Source organism: Rhineura floridana, chromosome 1, assembly GCF_030035675.1.
Source record: "Rhineura floridana isolate rRhiFlo1 chromosome 1, rRhiFlo1.hap2, whole genome shotgun sequence".
NCBI lineage: Eukaryota > Metazoa > Chordata > Lepidosauria > Squamata > Rhineuridae > Rhineura > Rhineura floridana.
In genome coordinates, this window is record NC_084480.1 from 313,397,146 (window position 1) to 313,417,789 (window position 20,644).

Below are 20,644 nucleotides of genomic sequence, written 5' to 3' on the forward strand. Positions count from 1 at the left end.
AAACCAACTCTGTTCTTCTGAGATGCACAACTTTTCGTAATGCTGGTGGCTCCAATGATGGGGAATGCTCACCCTGCTGAAATGCAAGAGGCAGGGCTGGCTCCAAGCATGCCAGGGCTCTTGGGCACCAGCCTGCCCCGGGCCCCGGTATTCCCTTCTGCAATTCGTGCCAGGATTGGTACCACAGATCACACAGCAGGAGATCCCAAGCCACCTGCCATTCCCCCACTCTACTTACCTTTCTCTCTGCTGTTTTTTCGGCTGCACACACTGCACATGCAGGTTTGCCATCAATCAAGATGGCGGCCGAGGTTTCCCTAAGGAGCTGACGCCTCTGCCACCATCTTGGTTGATGGCACGCATGTGTGCTACATGCACGTATTGCAGGAATCCAGTGCCCCACCTGGCCGCCCTTTAGAACTGGCCCTGGCAAGAGGCCCCATCAGTACCGGTAACCCACCAGTTCTTGGAAGACACACCTCTTTAGACAAGCATTCCCCTGAATTCCTGACCTAAACAGCCTGTTCTAATTGCTGTTTTAATGTTGTTTAATTGCTGTTGTGCTGTTTCAAGGGGTTTGCTTTATTGCACACTTTAATTGTGAATATTTTTTTAATGTTTTGATGTTTTCTGGTGCATTTTAATTACGTGTGTTTACATTCTGTACTTGGTTTTATATTTGTGAACTGCTTAGAAGCCACGTTGGCAATTAAATGGTATATAAATTCATTAATAAAAAGAATTCATAATAAAAATAACTCCTGCATGTGCTTGCAAGTCCCCTGCCCCCAAGCAATATGTAAGCTGTTTTGTAAGCCTGGGGAGAAAGGTGTTGGGGGGGAGGTCATCACAGCACAACACAGGTTACCCCTTCCCTCCTCAGCTGTGCCTCCCCCCCCAAAAAAATATCCCCTGCATAACAACCAGCTTCCATTCACACCAATAGAAGCTGGTTTTTAAAGCCTAATCTCTGCATGGGGATGGGGCCAAGGAAGGGATGCTGAACGCCAGATGTTGAGGCACCCATGGGCCACATCTGGTCTGTATGCCAGCAGACCCCCACCCCAGCTACAGCACGATAAGGTGAGATAACTTCACCATACTGAAAAATAAATATTCCTAAAGGGTTTATTTCACTTCACTTTCCCTCGCCCCCAGCAAATTTCCCATTTTTCTAAGCTGGACCAGGGGGAGGGGGGAAGGGAAGGGAAATGGAGAGGAAAGATTCTAGGCTGCCAAATCTCTATATTTACCAACTAGGCAAGATGGGCCAGTATTACTCTACTATTCTATGATTCTATGCTTTGATTTGGATTCCTGCATTGAGCAGGGGGTTGGACTTGATGGCCTTATAGGCCCCTTCCAACTCTACTATTCTATGACTCTATGATATATTATTTATTTATTTAAGACATTTATATATACCGCTTAATCCTTTGCATTTCTAAGCGGTATACATAAAAAATATAGAAAGCCCTAGACACCAAGGCCCGACTGACGCCTTTTGCTGAAGCCACTGTAATCCTCACAAAATCATAACGCCATCATAGCCTTCTCCTTGCCTTGTTTTATGGTGGTATGCCTCATTGCCCTGTTGTAGCTTGCTTTGCCGGAGACATTTGCCCTGAGCAAACTAAATCTTTCCCTCCTGCACTTTGATGTTGATATGTAATAAGATAGGATAAAGTGGATTGTTATATAATTGTTGGAAATCAAGCACAAAACACAGAAATGCTGTTGGGCTGATGAAAAGCACAGCTGCATGGGGAGCAATTGAATGTTCCCATTGCACTCTATGCAGATTGATTGGAAGGAGACAAGGCCAGAACAGGTACTCTTGCAGAGAAGCAACCGGCAAGCCTCCTCCCAGGGTGGGGTTCTTTGGGCTAAGAGAAGCCTTTCCATTCTAAAGTCATCTATTTTTCAGGACCCCCTAGCTGTTTTCACAGTTTTGGCATCCCTGGACCATACGTATGCCTCAGAGTTTCCTAGGGCTCGCATTTCTTCAACAAGACAGTCATGGGCCAAAGAGATGCTCTCTAGCCACTAAAGCAACTCATTTGCAATGCAATCATTCAGAGGGTCAGAGCAGAACATTTTTTGTGACATTTCCAGTTGCCTCTATTGCATTGGCAGAGCAAAACAATGTCAGGCCTTACAAATTCCCAGAAGGTCAAAGCATGAGACACTCTCTCTTCAATTCTTCCTGAGACCAACCAAGGCTTTCTGTTATTTACAAATCGAAAGCATTTAGCGACAATCTATTATTATTATTATTATTATAATTTAAAACAAAGAACTCCCTGTCTTTTATATAAGAAAAGAAAAATATACATCCACCTCTGTATACCGTCCTTGTCCAAGCATTCCCAAAAATATAATTCCGTTGCATGCCATGTAATGCAGCAAACATGCACGCACACACATTCAGGCACACGCACGCGCACACACACATACACACACACAGAGAACATAAAACTCAATTTTATATGTAACTATATAAATAAGAAATAATAAAATAGATGCTCTTTAGTTCCAAGCACCCCTCTCCCCCCCCAAAAAAAAAATTACCCCTCTAAGAGTGTGGCATATAGATGGAACAGTAACAAAAAATTAAAACAAATTGGTTTTAAAACCATATTAATTGCATTACAACATTAATCACATTTCTAGGGTTTTGCTTTGCTTTTGTATTTTCATTATGCATACCAGTTTTACAAAATACATGCTAATTTGTTTTAAAATATGTTTTTGTCAGGATTTGACCTGGCAAGCAAAAGCAATCCTTCTTTCCTGCTTTGTTCCTTTTTTTAAAAAAAGTTAATACAATCTAATAAAATCTAGCATTTTTTAATTAAAAAAACCTATCAGAATACACTTGGTATATTGACCATTTATGGTGCATGCTTGACTCAGCAAACAAAAGCAAACAAACAGAAAAAGAATTGCAGCTCTACCCATTCCCCTCCCACCACGCCGTGTTTTTGGAAGCCAAAAGCAGGCCAGAATACAAATTCTTCAAAGGAAGAATAGAAATAAAGTAAAACCAATACCTGATGCTTTGATATATACGTCTGTTAGTCACATGACACTGGTAGTGGACTTGTGCATGTGCACCCAGAGCCAGACACTCAAGACACACATACACGCTCATGCTCTCCCTCTCTCATTCACTCACTCACACACACACACAGTGACCTGCTTATGAAGGAAAGGAAAAGTTCATTAGGTCAAGAGTGCCAGCGGCACATTGAAAGCTCCCAACTATGTGAGCAACTTTGGAATTTGGATACCCACTTCCCGTCACCTCGAATCTTCAGACTACCGAGGGGGGGGGGGTAAATGTAAGGCATACTTTGCTGGAAAAGGTTTCATCCGTGCTTCATGCTCCAGAGCTGAGTCTCAGAGGAGGGATGTCTTTTCCTTTGCTTTATTTAGCCTCGCTCTGGCTTGCACGAGAAAATTCATTTAAAAAAAAAAAAAGAAATTAGGAATAAAAGATCAAAAACCCCAAAGACAAATGACTTCAAATGGACTTCCGCCGTCTCATCAGCCTGTGACTATCTGTGAAGCTGTTCAGGCCAGGGGAGACAGAGCTTACAGGGGACGGGAAAAGGCTGTTTTTTAATGTGCTTGGCGAGATCTCCTCTATCTTGTAGGAGATAGAGTGAAAGTACTGAAGGTTCAGTTTGGAGCTGAAGGAATTTTGGTGGGACACAACCCGGCTGGTGTATTCATGGGACCTGTAGCACATACAGGAACAATCAGACTGGAGGTCTGTAACCTCAGCCTTGTACCGTGGCGGTCCGTGCTGGGAATCCTCTTGAATGTGAATGATCATGCTGTTGCGGTTCCCTGCTTGGGACGCCCGTTCCTCGGCCTCCCGTCTCTCTTCCTCAATGTTCATGAACAACCTGAGAACAACCAGATTGAGAAATGCCCCAATGACTGTTAATCCCACGAGGATGTACATAAAGCTAAAGGCCACATAGAGCGGCTTCTTCTGAAGGGCTCCTTTCGTCTGAAGGGCCACATAGTCCCCAAACCCTATTGTAGTCAATGTTATAAAACAATAGTAGAAAGCCTGGAAAAAGGTCCACTCCTCACAATGGGAAAAAGCTGCTGCTCCTATGCAGAGGGTCCCTATGCACGAGAAGAAGCCGACGGCCACCATGTTCTCCATGGAGACGTCTGTGCTCCTCATCCTGCAGCACTTCTTCATCCGTTGCAAGAGGTACTTGACAAAGGTGTTCATGCGTTCACCAAGGCTCTGGAACATGACCAGGGTCAAAGGGATGCCCAGGGCAGCGTAGCACATGCAGAACGCCTTCCCAGCATTTGTTCCTGGGGCAGCGTGCCCGTAACCTGGAGAAGCAAAAGACAAAAAACAGGTGAGTGGTGGAGGGAGGGAGGACAGGGCGATACTACTTTTGGCTACTCATGCCAAATGTCTTACAGTGCTATCCTATGCATGTCTTCTCAAAAGCAAGCCCTATTGAGTTCAACAGGACTTACACTCCCAGGAAAGTGTAATAAGACTGCAGCCTCAGTTATCAAATGAGCAATGCCTTCCACAATCTTTTGCAAATCATGAATTGTTTTCCGGTCCTATTCTGTTTTCCAGAATCCTTTAGGATTCTGATGTCAAATCTGCCTAGGTTAACTTCCTACACGGACACTTTTCAGAGGGAGAGGCTTATGATTTTGTGCTGCCTGAAGAGCTTATACTTTGGAAAATATTTATTTCTAAGATTTTGATGATGCTTCTTAGCCAAAGCTCATGAGGTAGCCCTCAAGAGTGTGCAAGTGTGTGTGTGTGTGTGTGTGTGTAGATAGCTAGATATTGATTGATACAGATATATATATACACATACACACACACACACAGAAAGTAAAACAAAATAATTGTGTTGCAAAATAAAAACCATGAAACCAAGATGCAAATCCTATGCAATAACCATAGCAGCATTATACTGAGGCTCAACATAACACCCCAACATCTAAACTGGGCTCCTGGTGGGAGGAAGGCCGGGATATAAATCAAATAAATAAATAAATAAATAAAAATAAACTCAGTTCAGTTCCCAGACCCCAAAGAGCCTCCTTCTGGAGGTGAAGAGAGAACTAGCCAAAGTGAGCTAATCTGGCCACCACTACTTATTTATCATTTATTTATTTATTAGATTTATATCCCTCCCTCCTTCCCAGTCGGAGCCCAGGGCGGCAATCAAAAGCACTAAAAACACTGTAAAACATCATAAAAACAGACTTTGAAATATAGTGTTGTGCGCCACCCCAGTCTTCAAGCAGCGAGAGATTTCTAGGGGTCCCTGCACTTACCCAGGGTTTGGTTTCCTTGGAAAGAAGGTCAGCGGAGATTGCGGTGTCTTTATGAAATATGGTTTATTTATTTACACACATTCCCATCTGAGCTTAAGACGGAGGGGTTCAAAGCATCAGCAGCCAGTAGATCTTGCTTTTCCATCATGCTTACAGGAGGCACCCTAAAGCCATGGTGCAGACAGACAGCCTCTCTGCCTGCCTCCAGTTCCCAGCCTTTCCTCAGACTCAGCTCAAAATTCAAGCCTCTGCTTCGCCTCAGGAAGAGGGGGTGGCCCTTCTGAACAGTTTCAATAACAATAAGATCTCCCTGGCCCAGTTAATTGGCCACTCTTTTAGACCAACAAAGGGAACTCATCTGACCAGCAGAGCAGATTTCTCACCCTCAGGTGCAGGGTTCTAAATCAGAGGCTTGAAAGGGACTCATAGAAATCATCCATCTCAACCCCAAACCCATGAAATGGAAATGGACTGCCTTCAGGTCGTTTCTGACTTATGGTGACCCTATGAATAGGGTTTTCAAGGTAAGCGGTATTCAGAGGTGGTTTTACCACTGCCTTCCTCTGAGGCTGAGAGGCAGTGACTGGCCCAAGGTCACCCAGTGAGCTTCATGGCTGTGTGGGGATTTGAACCCTGGTCTCCCAGGTCATAGTCCAACACCCTAACCACTACACCACACTGGCTCTCCTCCCCAAACCCATAACACTATATTAAAACAAAACATCCTTAAAAACATATTAAAACAAAACAACTTTAAAAACATTTAAAAATCTTTAAAAACATCTTTTTTAAAAAAGCTTTAAACACATATTAAAAAGCAGTTCCAACACAGATGCATTTTATTGATTTTATTTCATTTCATTTGTGAATCACTTCCCATGAAACATCCTCCAGCAATTAAATATATATCTATCTCACATAAAAACAATTTCAAATCCAATACAGATACAGACTGGGATAAGAATCTTCACTTAAAAGACGTTGAAAAAGGTATTTGAAAGGTGCCGAAATGACAATTGAAGCAGCACTTTTCTAAAAATGGCCCTTTGATTGCAATCCTTTGCTCACTTCCCTGGGAATAAGTCCCGTTGAAAATACTGACTTCCTTCTACAAAAACTTGCACTGGCTTGAACTATATATCTCAAAGCCACAGAATGCATTTTAGACATCAGGGAAATTGCAAGGGGTTCTCCTTAGAAGTGAAAGTCATAAAGCAAAGGGAGGGGCAGACAGGAAATAGTATCCCTAATGGGGAATTCAATATACATAAACAATAAGCAAAATGTATTCTTCTATAAAGCTATAAAGGTTCATAACATTTTAATAGTTTAGTAGGAAGCCAGACCCTTTTCTCTTTGGAGCTGTCTCCCCTGACTATGCTGGTTTGTTTGGAACTACTTGTACTCTAAACAACTGATAACACTGTGCTGAATATCTTGGTATCCCTAAGATGTAGAAATAATTGCAGTAATAAAATGCATAACTAAATTGCTGTGCTCATTAGCGGGAGTGCTTAGCTCACTGTGAAAATGTACTTTCATGTGAAGTACTGAACATTGCCAAATTCATTAGAACACCAAATTCACTAGAACATGATGCAGAAAGTACAAAGTACCTGTGCAAATGCCTGTGTAATACTGTCATGTCTATGTCATTCTGATGTGTTAAATCCTGGTTGGTAGATGCTAAAGTCTTTGTCCTGAAATGTATAAAAACCCCAGGCAACCAGTGCCATAGTGCAGTTCTCCACTTACTAAGAGGGAGACTGACCAAGTGTAAACTTGTCATCCAATAAAGGCCTACCTTTTTGCTGCAAGCCTGTGTCTTCAAAAATTTTATTCAAGGACCCCCAGCAAAAGATCCCAATGGAGAAATACAAAATTCTCCAACATCCCTTCAAAAAGCTGTTCCATCTTGCTTGGGATGTTGTTCCACATGCCATTGCCCAGTGCCAATCAAAGAGCAATAGCTTTAAGGCTAGGACAGACAACAGCATGATCAATGATCAGGAATAATGGGAGTTGTAGTCCAACCACAACCTGTGGAGGGCACCATTTTGGCTACCCCTGCGTTAGAGCGTTGCAGGTTCAGATTATTGATAATAAATATGTTCATGCATTGCATTTTGAGGGTTCAAAGTATGTCAAACATATTACCCCAGGAAACATTTTAACAATAGTCACATGCAATAGGGCGGTATTGTCACTGCCATCTCATTTCCTTCTTAAAACTCACGCACTGGAAGTCTAGGCTAGGAAGCAGGAGAGAAATCAGTGGTGGTGGGCAGAATGCATTTTTAGCAGTTTTTAGACTCAGTTATTGTTGTATAAGGAGCTCTGAATTTAACTGATTGGTTTGCTTAATTGAATGTGGATATTGTGTCTGGGAAGAGTGAGTTGATTTTTCTTTTACCTTGTTGTCAATCATGTTATTTTAAAATGTGGAATTTATGGTTGGTATTCAATGCTAGTCGTACTTAAGAGTAACCCCACTGAAGTTAATAGACATAACTTAAGGAGGTTCATTAAATTCAATGGGTCTACTCTGAGTAAAATTTAGTTGAAGACAACCCTACACCTTTTACTTGATTTTCATTTGTCATATTTTATTTCCTGATATTTAACGCATATTTTGTTTAGCTGTTTACTATTTTTTACTCTATGGAATTTTCCTCATATTTTTGTAGCTGATTTTTATGTGTAATGCTTATTTTGATGCTAAAGATGATGGTATATTTGGTTAATTGTGTTTTATAGAATGCGGAAATGTTCTGGAAATTTTTTGCATTTTTCTTTTATTTAAGATGGCATAGCCTATGTTGTACACCACTGAGAGATTTATTTAAATATAAGCAGTATATAAATTGTCCAAATGATGAATAATAATAAATATAGCATCCTAGACTGGCTCAGCATCATGCTACAGTGTGAACATGTTCTAGAGCAAAGGTTTCCAAACTGTGATCTATGGTCTACCAGTGGTCCATGAGCTTCATTCAGGTGGCCCACAGCATGTCTATGGATTTGTAGTTGAAAATGGGAGATAGCATATCCATCACATTAAATATTCATATTACTTTTTAATTGTATTTTTGTTGCTTCTTTCATTTCTCATTTTGTATTTTATTGTATTGCAATCTGAATTCTATGAAATTCAAATTGCAATGGAATAAAAAGAAATAACAGAAGCAATTAAAATACAATTAAAAACCATACAGCATTCAATACTGCATTATAACTGCTAGAAAACAGGCAGAAAAATGATTAAGAGGCCTACAAAGACCCTCAGCAATTTTTAAGTGGCCTTTGGGGTGAAATGTTTGGGAACCACTGCTCTAGAGTATAAAGCCTATTATATTTTACCTATTTCACTGCAAGTATTAATTCCATTTCACAGACAGACAATTGAGCCTGAGAAAGTGTTTTGCTCAAGGGCAACAAACAAACATGGATTAGAGCCCTGTTTGCCCAGCTAATTTCGATTGAACCACCAAGATTCAATTACTGGATACATACAGCAAAACAGATTTTTTTTACAACAGCTATAATAGTGCTGCAAAGATCGTAGGAGTAGCTTGCTCCATCCCACTGGCTCAGGGAACAATACATATATAATAACCAAATAGAGGAAATTATAAAAAACAATAACGTTAAGATCCAGCCAAACTAAAGCACATCTGTTATATCCCATTTGTTTCAGTGGGATAAATAAATACATGCTTAAGGCTGAAATCCTAGACACATTTACCCAGGAGTTAGTCCAATGGAACTAACTCAGTGGGACTCATTGAACTCAATGGGATTTACTTCTAAGTAGGCATGCATAGTTTGTTGTTATGTGCCTCCAAGTGCGACTTATGGCGACCCTATGAATCAGTGACCTCCAAGAGCATCTGTCGTGAACCACCCTGTTCAGATCTTGTAAGTTCAGGTCTGTGGCTTCCTTTATGGAATCAACCCATCTCTTGCTTGGTCTTCCCCTTTTTCTACTCCCTTCTGTTTTTCCCAGCATTATTGTCTTTTCTAGTGAATCATGTCTTCTCATTATGTGTCCAAAGTATGATAACCTTGTACTGTAAATATTTTGCATGGAAATCGGTGGGACTTGAAAGTGCATTGTTTTGACTGAATTGGGTCCCAGAGTGCTTTTTTCTAAGGGCACCCAGCACATGATATACATTGGTTTGTATTCAATGTAATACTGAGCAGATCTTTCTGTCACTGCAAGGATGTTTCCTTCCACAATAGAATGATATTCCTCTCTCCTTCCCCTGCACACCCCCTAAATCTGTTCTGGGGGTTCCCCCAACACTCCAGCACAGATTTGGAAATGGCACGTGGTGCGCATGAGGGAGGAGAGAGGGGAAATCGTGTTGCGCTTGTGCTAGCCCTTACGCTAGCACAACTTTTTATTTTATGTATTTATTTATAATTCCACCCTTCCTCCCAGTAGGAGCCCGGGGTAGCAACCAAAAGCACTAAAAACACTTTAAAATATCATAAAAACAGACTTTAAGATATATTAAAACAAAACAAAACATCTTTAAAAACATTTTGAGAAAGCTTAAAAAACATAAAAAATATGTTTTTACACTTTTTTAAAAAGAAGGTTTAAAAACAGTAAAAAGCAATTCCAACACAGATGAAGACTGGGATAAGGTCTCAACTTAAAAGTCTTGTTGAAAGAGGAAGGTCTTCACTAAGTGCCTAAAAGATAACAGAGATGGCGCCTGTCTAGCATTTAATTTTTATTCAACTTTTCAGTTGAATACCACCCAATATCTCTATGCTCCTTATAGCAGCCCTGTGAGATGGGACGCTGAGCCTGAGTGATAGTGACTGAATGCTGGCTGGGGCTGGGGCCTTCTGGAGGGCACCAGATTGTGGCAGGGTATCCTACGTCATAGCAGGAGTAGTAAAAGTGACATATTAACTAGTAGGTAGTAGCAGCAGCAGTGGCCGTAGAGAAATACCAAGGAGATCTCATTGGTATTTGCAGGATCTGAATGCAAATGCAGATGCCCAGTGTAGGGGATACGTCCCAAAAAGGAGTGGGGGAGTGTGTGGGGTGTGGGACAGGGCAAGGAGAGACTTATACCTATCCCAAACCCTATTCAGCTTGGTCATGTGACTGATGACCCAATCCTCCAAACTCAGGCCCACACTCACCTACCCGTGCAGCTCAGCTAGCAGGTTGGGGAAAGCTATCCTAGATCATAGCAGCAGTGGTAAAAAATGATATATTAACTAGCAGTTGCAGCAGCAGCAGCAGTGGCAGAAGAGAAATACCAATTTGCAGGACCTGAATGCAAATGCAGTGCTGCTGCTATGATATTCTGCTGAATCCATTTTTTCAGGCAATACAGAACCCACACTGTTATTAAACCACAATGGAAGCAGCGTCCGAAAAGGGAACCATTTTTCATCACTTTCATTTTGCCACAGCAATGGAAAGCCACCTTCCTTCGAGGGTCCATCCCTCCCTTTGTCAACAGCATCAAGCGGGGAGAGGGGGAATACGAACTACGCCAAACCCTCATGACTCAGACCATTCTTGCTCACGCTGGCGACAGCCTGCGATGGCAGATAACGACAAAGGAGTAATTGCATGTGAAACTTAAACCGTGCGGCAGAGCTCAGACGTATTGGGAAGGGGATATGTCAGGACTGAGGCAACATACGAGCTACATTTCCTTGGGGAAATAACAGCAGCGAGTGACTTAGATCTTAGCAATAATTCCAGGAATACTTTCAGTAGGCCAAAGACCTTACATTCCTTAGCTCAATGACACTGGAGGCTTCAAAGCCATCATCTCTGGGCTATAGCAGTGAAGGAGGGAGGGAGGGAAGAAAGGACTAAGCTGCTCTTGGCTCAGCCTGGCTCCTTTCTCTTCAGCCGTGGGAGTGTCCGAGCCTTTTTCAGTGGCAAAGCTATCACCGCAGTGGTTTGAGGTTTGGACGGAGAGACCTGTCAGTTTCAGTTTCTCCTTCTTATCTTTAGTTCAGTTTTCTTTAAAAAAAAAAATCCTCCTGACAAAACATTGTCAGCATTTTACTGCCCATTTTTCAAAGACAAAAATTTTTGCAAGCAATTTCCCCTAATATAATGCATTTTTCTAAGGCATTTTTTCATGAATATATACAGTTTTAGGCACACTTTCCCCTTCTAAACAGATTTTTGTACACATAGTTTGGTTGGAGAACTGGCAGCGCAATCCAAACTCAAGATCTGATGGGATGAGCAAATTTGGAATTGGTGGATCTTGGGTGTCCCGACTTTGCCTGGGCTAGCCCATGTAACTTCTTCAGCCTGGCTCATCTGGGGCTAAGCATGCACTGGGGTAGGTCCATAACAGGGATGTGGGGGTGTGGGACAGGGCAAGGAGAGTCTTACACCTGTCCCAAACCCTGTTCAGCTTAGTCATGTGATCTAGGGCCCAATCCTTCAAACTCAGGCCCGCATTCTTAGCCAGCGGTAGCCATTCCCAGAGGCCCCTGAAAAGAGCTTGGAATTGGGGTAACTTACACCAGCCTAAGTTGCACCAGCTTCCTATACTTAGGATTGCTCTGACCATCACAAAAAGGGGAGAGGTGCAAATTTTGAAGGATAGCCATGTTTCAGTTCATATATTGTTTTGACAGTAGTGTAGTGGCAAATTCAGAAGTACAGGGTCCCTTCATGATAGTCACAGCCATACCCCTTCCATCCTTTTTTGTTTTTTGAGAATGAGATCAGTATTAATACCTTATCCCACAACAACAGACACCCCTAGGAGCCAATCAGCATGAAAGGGGAGAGAGTTAACGGTTGAAAAGAGTCTTCTCAGAGGCTGACTCACCACCTTTCACTCTTACTGGCTCCAATCAGCAGGAAAGGACAAGAAAGAAGACTCCTCTCAGCAGCTAACACACTCCCCTTTCATTTATTTATTTATTTTATTTATTTGTTTCATTTATAAACCGCCCATAGCGAGTGGCTCTCTGGGCAGTGTACAAAAAGGTTAAAATACAGAATATCACAATAAAATCAACTACCAACAGTAAACATAAGCAACAAACAAAAAAATAAAAGATTTAAAGTTATAACATTAAACGCTTAAAATGCCTGGGAGCATAGCCAGGTCTTAACCTGGCGCCGAAAAGATAGAAGCGTTGGCGCCAGGCGTACTTCTTCGGGGAGGCTGTTCCACAGTTCGGGGGCCACTACAGAAAAGGCCCTAGATCAAGTAACTGTCCTCCGGGCTTCCCGATGGGTTGGTACCCAGAGGAGGGCCTTAGATGCTGAGCGAAGTGACCAGGTCGGTTCATAGCGGGAGAGGCGTTCCACAAGATATTGCGGTCCCACGCCGTGTAAGGCTTTATAGGTCAAAACCAGCACCTTGAATCTGGCTCAGAAACAAATGGGTAGCCAGTGCAAACGGGCCAGAACAGGTGTTATATGCGCTGACCAGCTGGTCCTCGTCAGCAGTCTGGCTGCTGCGTTTTGCACTAGCTGAAGCTTCCGAACTGTCTTCAAGGGCAGCCCTACGTAGAGTGCATTACAGTAATCCAACCTAGAAGTTACCAGAGCATGAACAACTGAGGCGAGGTCATCCCCGTCCAGATAGGGGCGTAGCTGGGCTACCAACCGAAGGTGGTAGAACACATTCCTTGCCACCAAGGCCACTTGGGCTTCAAGAGACAAGGAAGGATCGAAAAGAACCCCGAGACTACGAACCTGTTCCTTCAAGGGGAGTGTAACTCCATCTAGAACAGGGTAAACATCCACCATCTGGGCAGGGAAGGCATTCACCTGATTTGTTCATAGGATGTTGGAGACATAGGGACTCTGCTGGGACCCTGCTGGGACCCTGCTCCCAAAAAAGTAAGGTGTCTAAAACCTCCCCCTGAGACCCTGTATGACTACACCCTTTTGGGAACTGTGAGTTAGGAAAGTTTACAGTAAAATTCAAACAAAACTAAATTTCCCTTCCATCCCTAGCTGGTGTGTCCGCCTCTTCCGACCTGCTCACATAGCACTGAGGTTGCCTGCCTTAAGTAGCACAGCTTAGCGTTGCCTTCTTCTTCCCTTCCCCATGGAAGTGGAAGGTTGCACCTCAGCAGCAGAGCACATGCTTTGTGTACAACAGGTCCCAGGTATAACAATATGCATGGAACTCAGAAGTAACATCAGCAATAGCAAGGAGGTGGACTTTGAAGGAGAAACAGGAAGTGAGGAGGAGATAGAGGGAGAGAAGCTCTATGAAGGAGAGGAGTGCTTTGTATGGAAGTATCTTAGCAAAAGTCTTCATGCCAAGTTGGGATCTGCGCCCCTTTGATTTCACAAATAGCGTCCTATGAAACATCCATTTCAATCCCAAGAATCTCCAGGTGGGGATGGGAATCCCCCCTGCCTGAAACCCTGGAGAGCCACAGTCAGCTACTGTAGACCATACGGAGTGAGATGAACCATTAATATGATGGTATAAGACACCTTCCCACTGCAAAATTATTACTAAAAACAATAAGGCATCCAGAAAGCTTTGGTTCCCTTGGTGAAAGAGAAGTGTGGTACAATCCTAAAAATGGTTATTAAGTGTCCCTCACTGAACCAAGTACTTGATACTGCAGGTACTTGAAAGGTTGTCACACAGAGGAGGACCAGGATCTCTTCTCAATCATCCCAGAGTGCATTATTTATTTTATTTACTATTAGATTTATATCCCACCTTTCCCCCAAGGAATTCAAGGTGGCATCCAAACATGGTTCTTCCCCTTCTGATTTTATCCTCACAACAACCCTGTGAGGCAGGTTAGGCTGAGGGACATTAGTCAAAACTGCCTACAAAACATGTGTTTATCAGGAGAAATATGCACTAAAATGATGGAAAATTTTCATTACAATTTTTTTTTAAAAAAAAATGGCAAATTGCTGCCAAAATCCGATCTGCAAAAATAGAGAATAAGCCAATTAATGAAAAAGTAAGTACCAAATCTGAACTGGGCAGAATTCTAGCACACCCCTGGTTGCCACTTATTGCAATGCCAATAGATACCAGGCATGGTAGCTTGCTGTGCTCTAAGTATGGAATTTGGGTAGAAATAGGAACATAAAGAAACATCAGGAGAAAGCTGGTATCTTTCTCTCCCCAAATACTCTACAGCCAAGCAGGCAAGCATTTGTGCAGACTCCACATCTCATTGTCGCCCTGTACTGATCCTCATTAGCCATGTGGACCAGTCAGGAGCCAGCATGGGCAAAAGTCCACCTAAGAGCGGGGGAGAAATTGGATTCAGTTTGCATTTCAAGGTGGCTCTATCTAATTCACACTCCCTGAAACAACATGCAAGCAGAAACACAGTCATCTTTTGCAATTCTCACTTACCTGAATTTTACAATGCAGTTCTCCAGCCAAGTTAAGTGTACAAAAAAAGTACATTACATTACGGAAAACAGCTTGCAAAAAATTATACTGGGCAAAACTGCCTACAAAAATGTGACAAAAATGCGCACTAAAATGCTGGCAAATTTCCATGAGGACTTTTTAAAAAGAATTCACAAACTGATGTGGAAATGCAGAGAAATAAACTTAAGAATGGAAAAATGAGAAGCCAAGAGAGACAGAAATTGGCAGACTCGCTCATCCCGGAGTACGCCCATCTGTAAGTCTTGCAAACTGTGCATCCTGTCCCCAAAATTAGAGTCATGTATTACATGTCCGCTTAACAATGATTCCCCCCCCCCATTATTTTCTCTTTCCACAAGAGCAAATAAATAACGTTGCCATCAAATCCCATCTAAAACTGACAATGCAGATTGCAATTAGGGGATCTGTCACTGCAAAATAGATACCTTCTTTCATCTTTTCTGTTGGGTTCCCCAATGGCTGGTAGACCAATTAGAGATGTAGTAAATTAACAAGAGTTTAGCTCAGTGTAGCTTGCTCACCGCTCTGTGCTGCAGGGGTGTGATTTTACCTGAGAGGAAGCAAGTTTTTACCTTGCTTTAAATCACTCATACTTAGACTTAGTTTCCAAGTAAGAAAAGACTACTTTATTAATAGAAATATATACTGAACTGGAACGGTGCTACTTAGCTAACTAAGTTGGAGGCTGCAATCATCACACCTGGACATCACCCCTCATGCTAGAGGAGAGGAGACACAGAGAACATGGCTCCTTCTCCTCTGGTGGTCAGCAGAGAAGAGAGAAACAGGAAGGTGAGTCAGAGGTGTGAATAGCCCCCAAGACACATCCGTTTACATGGAAGGAAGACAGACAGAAAAGATGAGCACAACTCAGTGGCAGCCTAGCCAGCTATGAGGACTCTCTCTCTACCTCTCTCCCTGTGCAAAAAGGATCAAATGGGAGTTGCTCTTGTCACACTTCTAACATTTACTTCATATTGTTTACACACCATGTTTTTATGGAAGTACACCCAAAGCAATGTACAGTCAAAACCTGTAGGAACATATCAATTTCAAGCAAAAATCAGTCACTAAAACTTACACTAAAAAGGCAGCAACAGAACAAAAAGGCATGACAAATTTCAGTCTCCAAGTGCCTAGTTCAATGAAATCTTATAGTCCACCCAAAGCTAAGTCAAGAAGGAGCCCACAAGATCTCCCTGGGGGCGAGATCCTCAACTGCAGCACCAGCAGTAACAAAGCTCAATTTTATAAAACAAAACTGTAGACCACTTGCTAAAATCTTGTAGCATTTGCCATTCATTAAGGGTGACACTGTATGTGAGAACTTCTGCTATAGTTCACGCAGCCTCAAGACTACAAAATCCATGGTACAGTGTGATTCTGAGCAAAAAAGGCATGCACAAAAATATCTGTGAATGAAACAAGAAATAAGCTAATTTTGAGCATATGGAACCACAAAAAAGGGACCAAGTGAAAGCCCAAAGGGTTGGATTGATTTCCTGCAGAAATATGTTGTCTCACCATCTCTAGCCTTATTACTACGTGCTGCACCACACCAGCTGATGTGAATAAAGTTTAAAATCAGGTAAAAAGAGCCTCACTGCTGCCATAGCTGAAGCTACAATCGTCTCCCGAAGATTAACAGCCTCCTCTTCTCTCATCAGCTCTATAAGGTCAGACTCTTGCCTTGGCTTGTTTTTTATTTATTTATTTATTCTGAAGGGTGGAAGGCTAGGCTACATCTCAGCACAGCATGACTCAGAAGAAGGATGGCTGCTTCAGCTGGGAAAGTTACCCCCGGCACAGGGATGTCTGCAAGTAAATCAAGTCAACTTAGTTAAATGCCTGTCAGCAAATCAACTAGATGGCAGCAAAGAGGCAGAGTTGAAAGGGTGACCAGAGAAAGAGAAGATGGCCACAGAGTCAGCAAATTCTTGCCACTGCAAAGAGGTGAGTGCTGGCTTCTCCTTGCAGTCGCAGAGCAACAAAATGGTACAAGGGCCATGACTGAGTTTCCATGGTGTGATTTGCTCTGACATCATAATGTCCCTCCATCAATTAAACCATATACATTTACATTCCATATACTAGATTCACCAACAGGCAAAAAACCTTGCGGTTTAAGAACGTACCTATAGCCCACAGATATTTCTATCCAACTTTAAAAAGCAGGGAAATTGGGCAGCTATAGTGAATACACCAGGGGAGCAGGAGACCTGACCTCCTCTCTGAGATATTGCACTGCCGTACAAATTTGTCAAAATGCAAACACAATTTGGATTGATCTGTCACAGTCCAATCCACTTCCTGTATAGCTTGGAAGAATAATAGGATTACAGGTACTTTATGAACATGGGTGATTTTTAATGACAGAATAAGTCCAAAAGGGCTCTGGGTTTTTTCCCTCTCTTTTTAGACTTTGAACTCTCGATTCTTTCTGTTTTGTTTATCACCATGAAAATTGAGAGGGTTGTTAAGCGAGCGTTTCTGAGTTCAGGACTATAGGTTTTGTAACGTTTTGTTTTGAAATGAGTTTACGGGAAGCATCAGAATAGCATGGGGGTATTTTCAATTTAACATTGCAGAATGTGAAGATCCACGCTGGCTATAGTATACAGCCACTCTCATGGCTGTATAATACAGCTGGGGCCATCCCAACTCCCCAAAAAGGCTTCAGGTCAATTCCTATGATTAAGAACACAAAGCAGAGCAGAATTAGGACAGCACTCCTATCCACACTTCCCGGCGAGTAAGCTGTACTGAACACAGAGAGCCTTCAAAGTTAGCATGCCTAGGAACTGGCACTAACAGTACAGTTCTAGAGCCGGTGTGGTGTAGTGGTTAAGGTGTTGGACTACGAACTGGGAGACCAGGGTTCGAATCCCACACAACCATGGAGCTCACAGGGTGACCTTGGGCCAGTCACTGCCTCTCACCCTATTCATAGGGTCGCCATAAGTCGGAATCGACTTGAAGGCAGTACATTTACATTTTTCTAGGCATATCTACTTTGAAGCAAGTCCAGTTAAATTCAGTGGGACTCACTCCCGTGATGGGTGTATGAGATTGCAGCATAAATCAAATAAATGGTTTTAGGAAGAACCTAAAGAGCTACCTTCTACGAAGTCAAACCATTGGTCCACTTAGTTCAGTATTGTCTACAGTGGCTGGCAGGGTTTCAGACGGGAGACATTCCCAGTCCTACCTGAAGATGCCAGGGACTAAGTCTGGGACTTTCTGCATGGAAAGGCATGCTCTACCACTGAGCTATGGCCCAAACACTGGGGAAAGTTCAGCACATGTTTAACTTCAACTTCAAATAACCAGAAATGGAGTATATCCATGTCTAGCTAGAAATCTCTGCAAGCATGTAAGTACTGCATGATTTTAAGGAGGACATTGCCTAACTGGAGCATGCTCAGAGGAGGGGACCAGGATGGTGAAGGCTCCATGGAGTTCAAATCCCATGAGAAACAGTTGGAAGAGATGGATAGGTTTAGACTGAAGAAGAAAATATTAAGGGGGAATATGACTGTTGCTGTTAAGCTATCGTCAAATATTGTGCAGCTAAACATTAGGACTTCCTCTAGGATGCACCCCTTAACATGGTGAGGGGGTTTGAGAGTGTTGAAGAAGCTGAGAGCAATGCCGTCAGGAGTCTAGACCAAGAGGCTAGACTCCTAGCAGGGGCTCCCAAGGCGGAATGGTCAAAGCTGAGACACCAGACTAAGATGAATCCAAACTCAGAGGAAGGCAAAGACCTCTGAATATCTCTTACCACAAAAACCCTATGAACTGAGTATCCAAAATGCAACACAAGATAGTGCTGGAAGATGACACCCCCAGGTCAGATGGCACTCACCGAGCTACTGGGGAAGAACAAAGAACAAGTACGAGTAGAGCTGTGACTAATGACACCACTGGGTCAAAGCCAAATGGAATGCAAAAGTAGGGAACAGAGAAGAATTAGGAATGGTGGGGAAATGGGGCCTAGGAGACAGAAATGAAGCAGGAGAAAGACTTATTGAATTTTGTGAAGCTAATGATTTGTTTCTTGCAAGCACCTTTTTTGAGCAACCAAAAAGACGACTGTACATGTGGACATCACCAAATACTCAATATAGGAATCAAATTGATTATATAATTGGTAGCAGAAGTTGGAGAAGTTCCATACTTTCTGCGAAAACAAGACCAGGAGCAGACAGCAGTACAGATCATGAACTGGTCATATCAAAAATCAGAGTAAAACTAAAGAAGAAGAACAAAGCAATCATAAAGCCAAAATACAATTTAAATAACATCCCAGAAGAATATAAAGATCAAATAAGGAACAGATTTGAGGCTTTAAACTTAGTTGACAGAGAACCAGAAGAACTATGGATTGAAGTCAGAGACGTTATCAGGGAAGGATGCACAAAGACAATGCCTCTAGTTAAAAAGAGAGAAAGACCGCAATGGATGACTGAAGAAACTCTTAAAGTTGTTAAAGAGAGAAGGAAAGCAAAAGCAAAAGGAGACAGGAACAAGGTCAGAACCCTAAATGCAATAACACAGTGACTAGTACGTAGAGACAAAGAAGACACATAACAACAATAAACATTAGGAGAAATGGAACAGACTGCTCCCAGGATTCCCATGGGCATCTGGCTGGTCACTGCGGGAGCAGGATGCAGGACTAGATGGACTCTTCTTATGTTCTTATGCCTCAAGAAGTGGTGGGCTCTGCTTGGCTAGAGGTATTTAATTTAATTTAAGTAGAGGCTGGATGCCCCTGCTGGAGTTGCATCCTGCACTGCAGATCCTGCACTGAACAGGAGGTTGGACTAGATGACCGCCAAGATCCTTTCCAACTCTGTTATGGCAATCTCTATTCCCTGTTGTTTTCTTCCAGCAACTGTTAATCAGAGATGTGTTGTTTCAGAACATGGAGTTTCTTATTTCAACTATGTTTGTTGAAATATGACTTGTATTTTGATATCTATTTTTGATTTTCCTTTTACATGTGATGAATTGTGGTAGCCTATGGCTTTGAGCAATAAAGATTCATAAATATTCATTTCATTATTATAATGAATAGCTACTGATAGATCTATTATCCATTATGTGGGTAAAACTCATTTAAAATCATTTAAAAGAAAAAAAAAACCCACCATCTACATTAGCAGCCATTGCCATTCTGTTGACCTCTGTTTTTACTGTATTTTAATGGTTTTTACTGTACCAGGTTTTTTTAAAAAACTTGTAATCCTCTTTGATGTTTTAAAATGAAATAGCAGTATACAAATATATTTATAAAAAAAAAAATCTGAAAAAGAACTCCATAGTTTAATTATGAAGAAATACTTCTTTGGTGTTTGTCTTGAACATATCACTAGTCAATTGCACTGGATGACCTTGAATTCTAGTGTTTGGGAGGAAAATAATTTCTCTATATGCCCTTAAGCATGTCCCTCCCTGCCCAAAAAACCACAGGAGAGGCAGTGCAGTATATGCTAGAGTAAGCTCAAGGAGACTTAGGTTCAAATTTCCACTCAATCATGAAAGTCAGTGATTTGGGTCATCTACAAACTCTCAGCCTAACCTACCTAGCAGGGTTGTTGAGATGATAAACTGAGATAACCCCATGTAAGCTAATCTGAGCTCCTATTTATTTATTTACTTATTTATATATATATATATATCCCGCCCTTCCTCCCAGTAGGAGCCCAGTAGGAGAAGGGTCATATAGAAGTAAATCGAAATGTCTGTTTGTAAGATTAGTGATCACGTCTATAAAGACTTTTTAGCCCACAATCCAATGCAGAGATAACTGTGTTTAACCCATGGAAGAAAATAAAATCATTAACTATGTTTCCACGCTCACACACATACTAAAATATCTTTTTCTCTGTTAC

At 42.1% G+C, this 20,644-nt stretch overlaps 1 protein-coding gene across 1 annotated transcript in view; it reads right to left on the reverse strand.

Moving 5' to 3' along the window:
• Nucleotides 1–3,356: 3,356 nt before the first annotated feature.
• Nucleotides 3,357–20,644, reverse strand: part of KCNK9 (potassium two pore domain channel subfamily K member 9) — a 141,041-nt gene continuing 123,753 nt past the window's right edge. Inside the window, exon 2 of the mRNA XM_061607965.1 lies at nt 3,357–4,365. Coding sequence (XP_061463949.1) covers nt 3,527–4,365 — 839 coding nt within the window. The 3' untranslated portion in view covers nt 3,357–3,526. The remainder of the gene's footprint in view (nt 4,366–20,644) is intronic.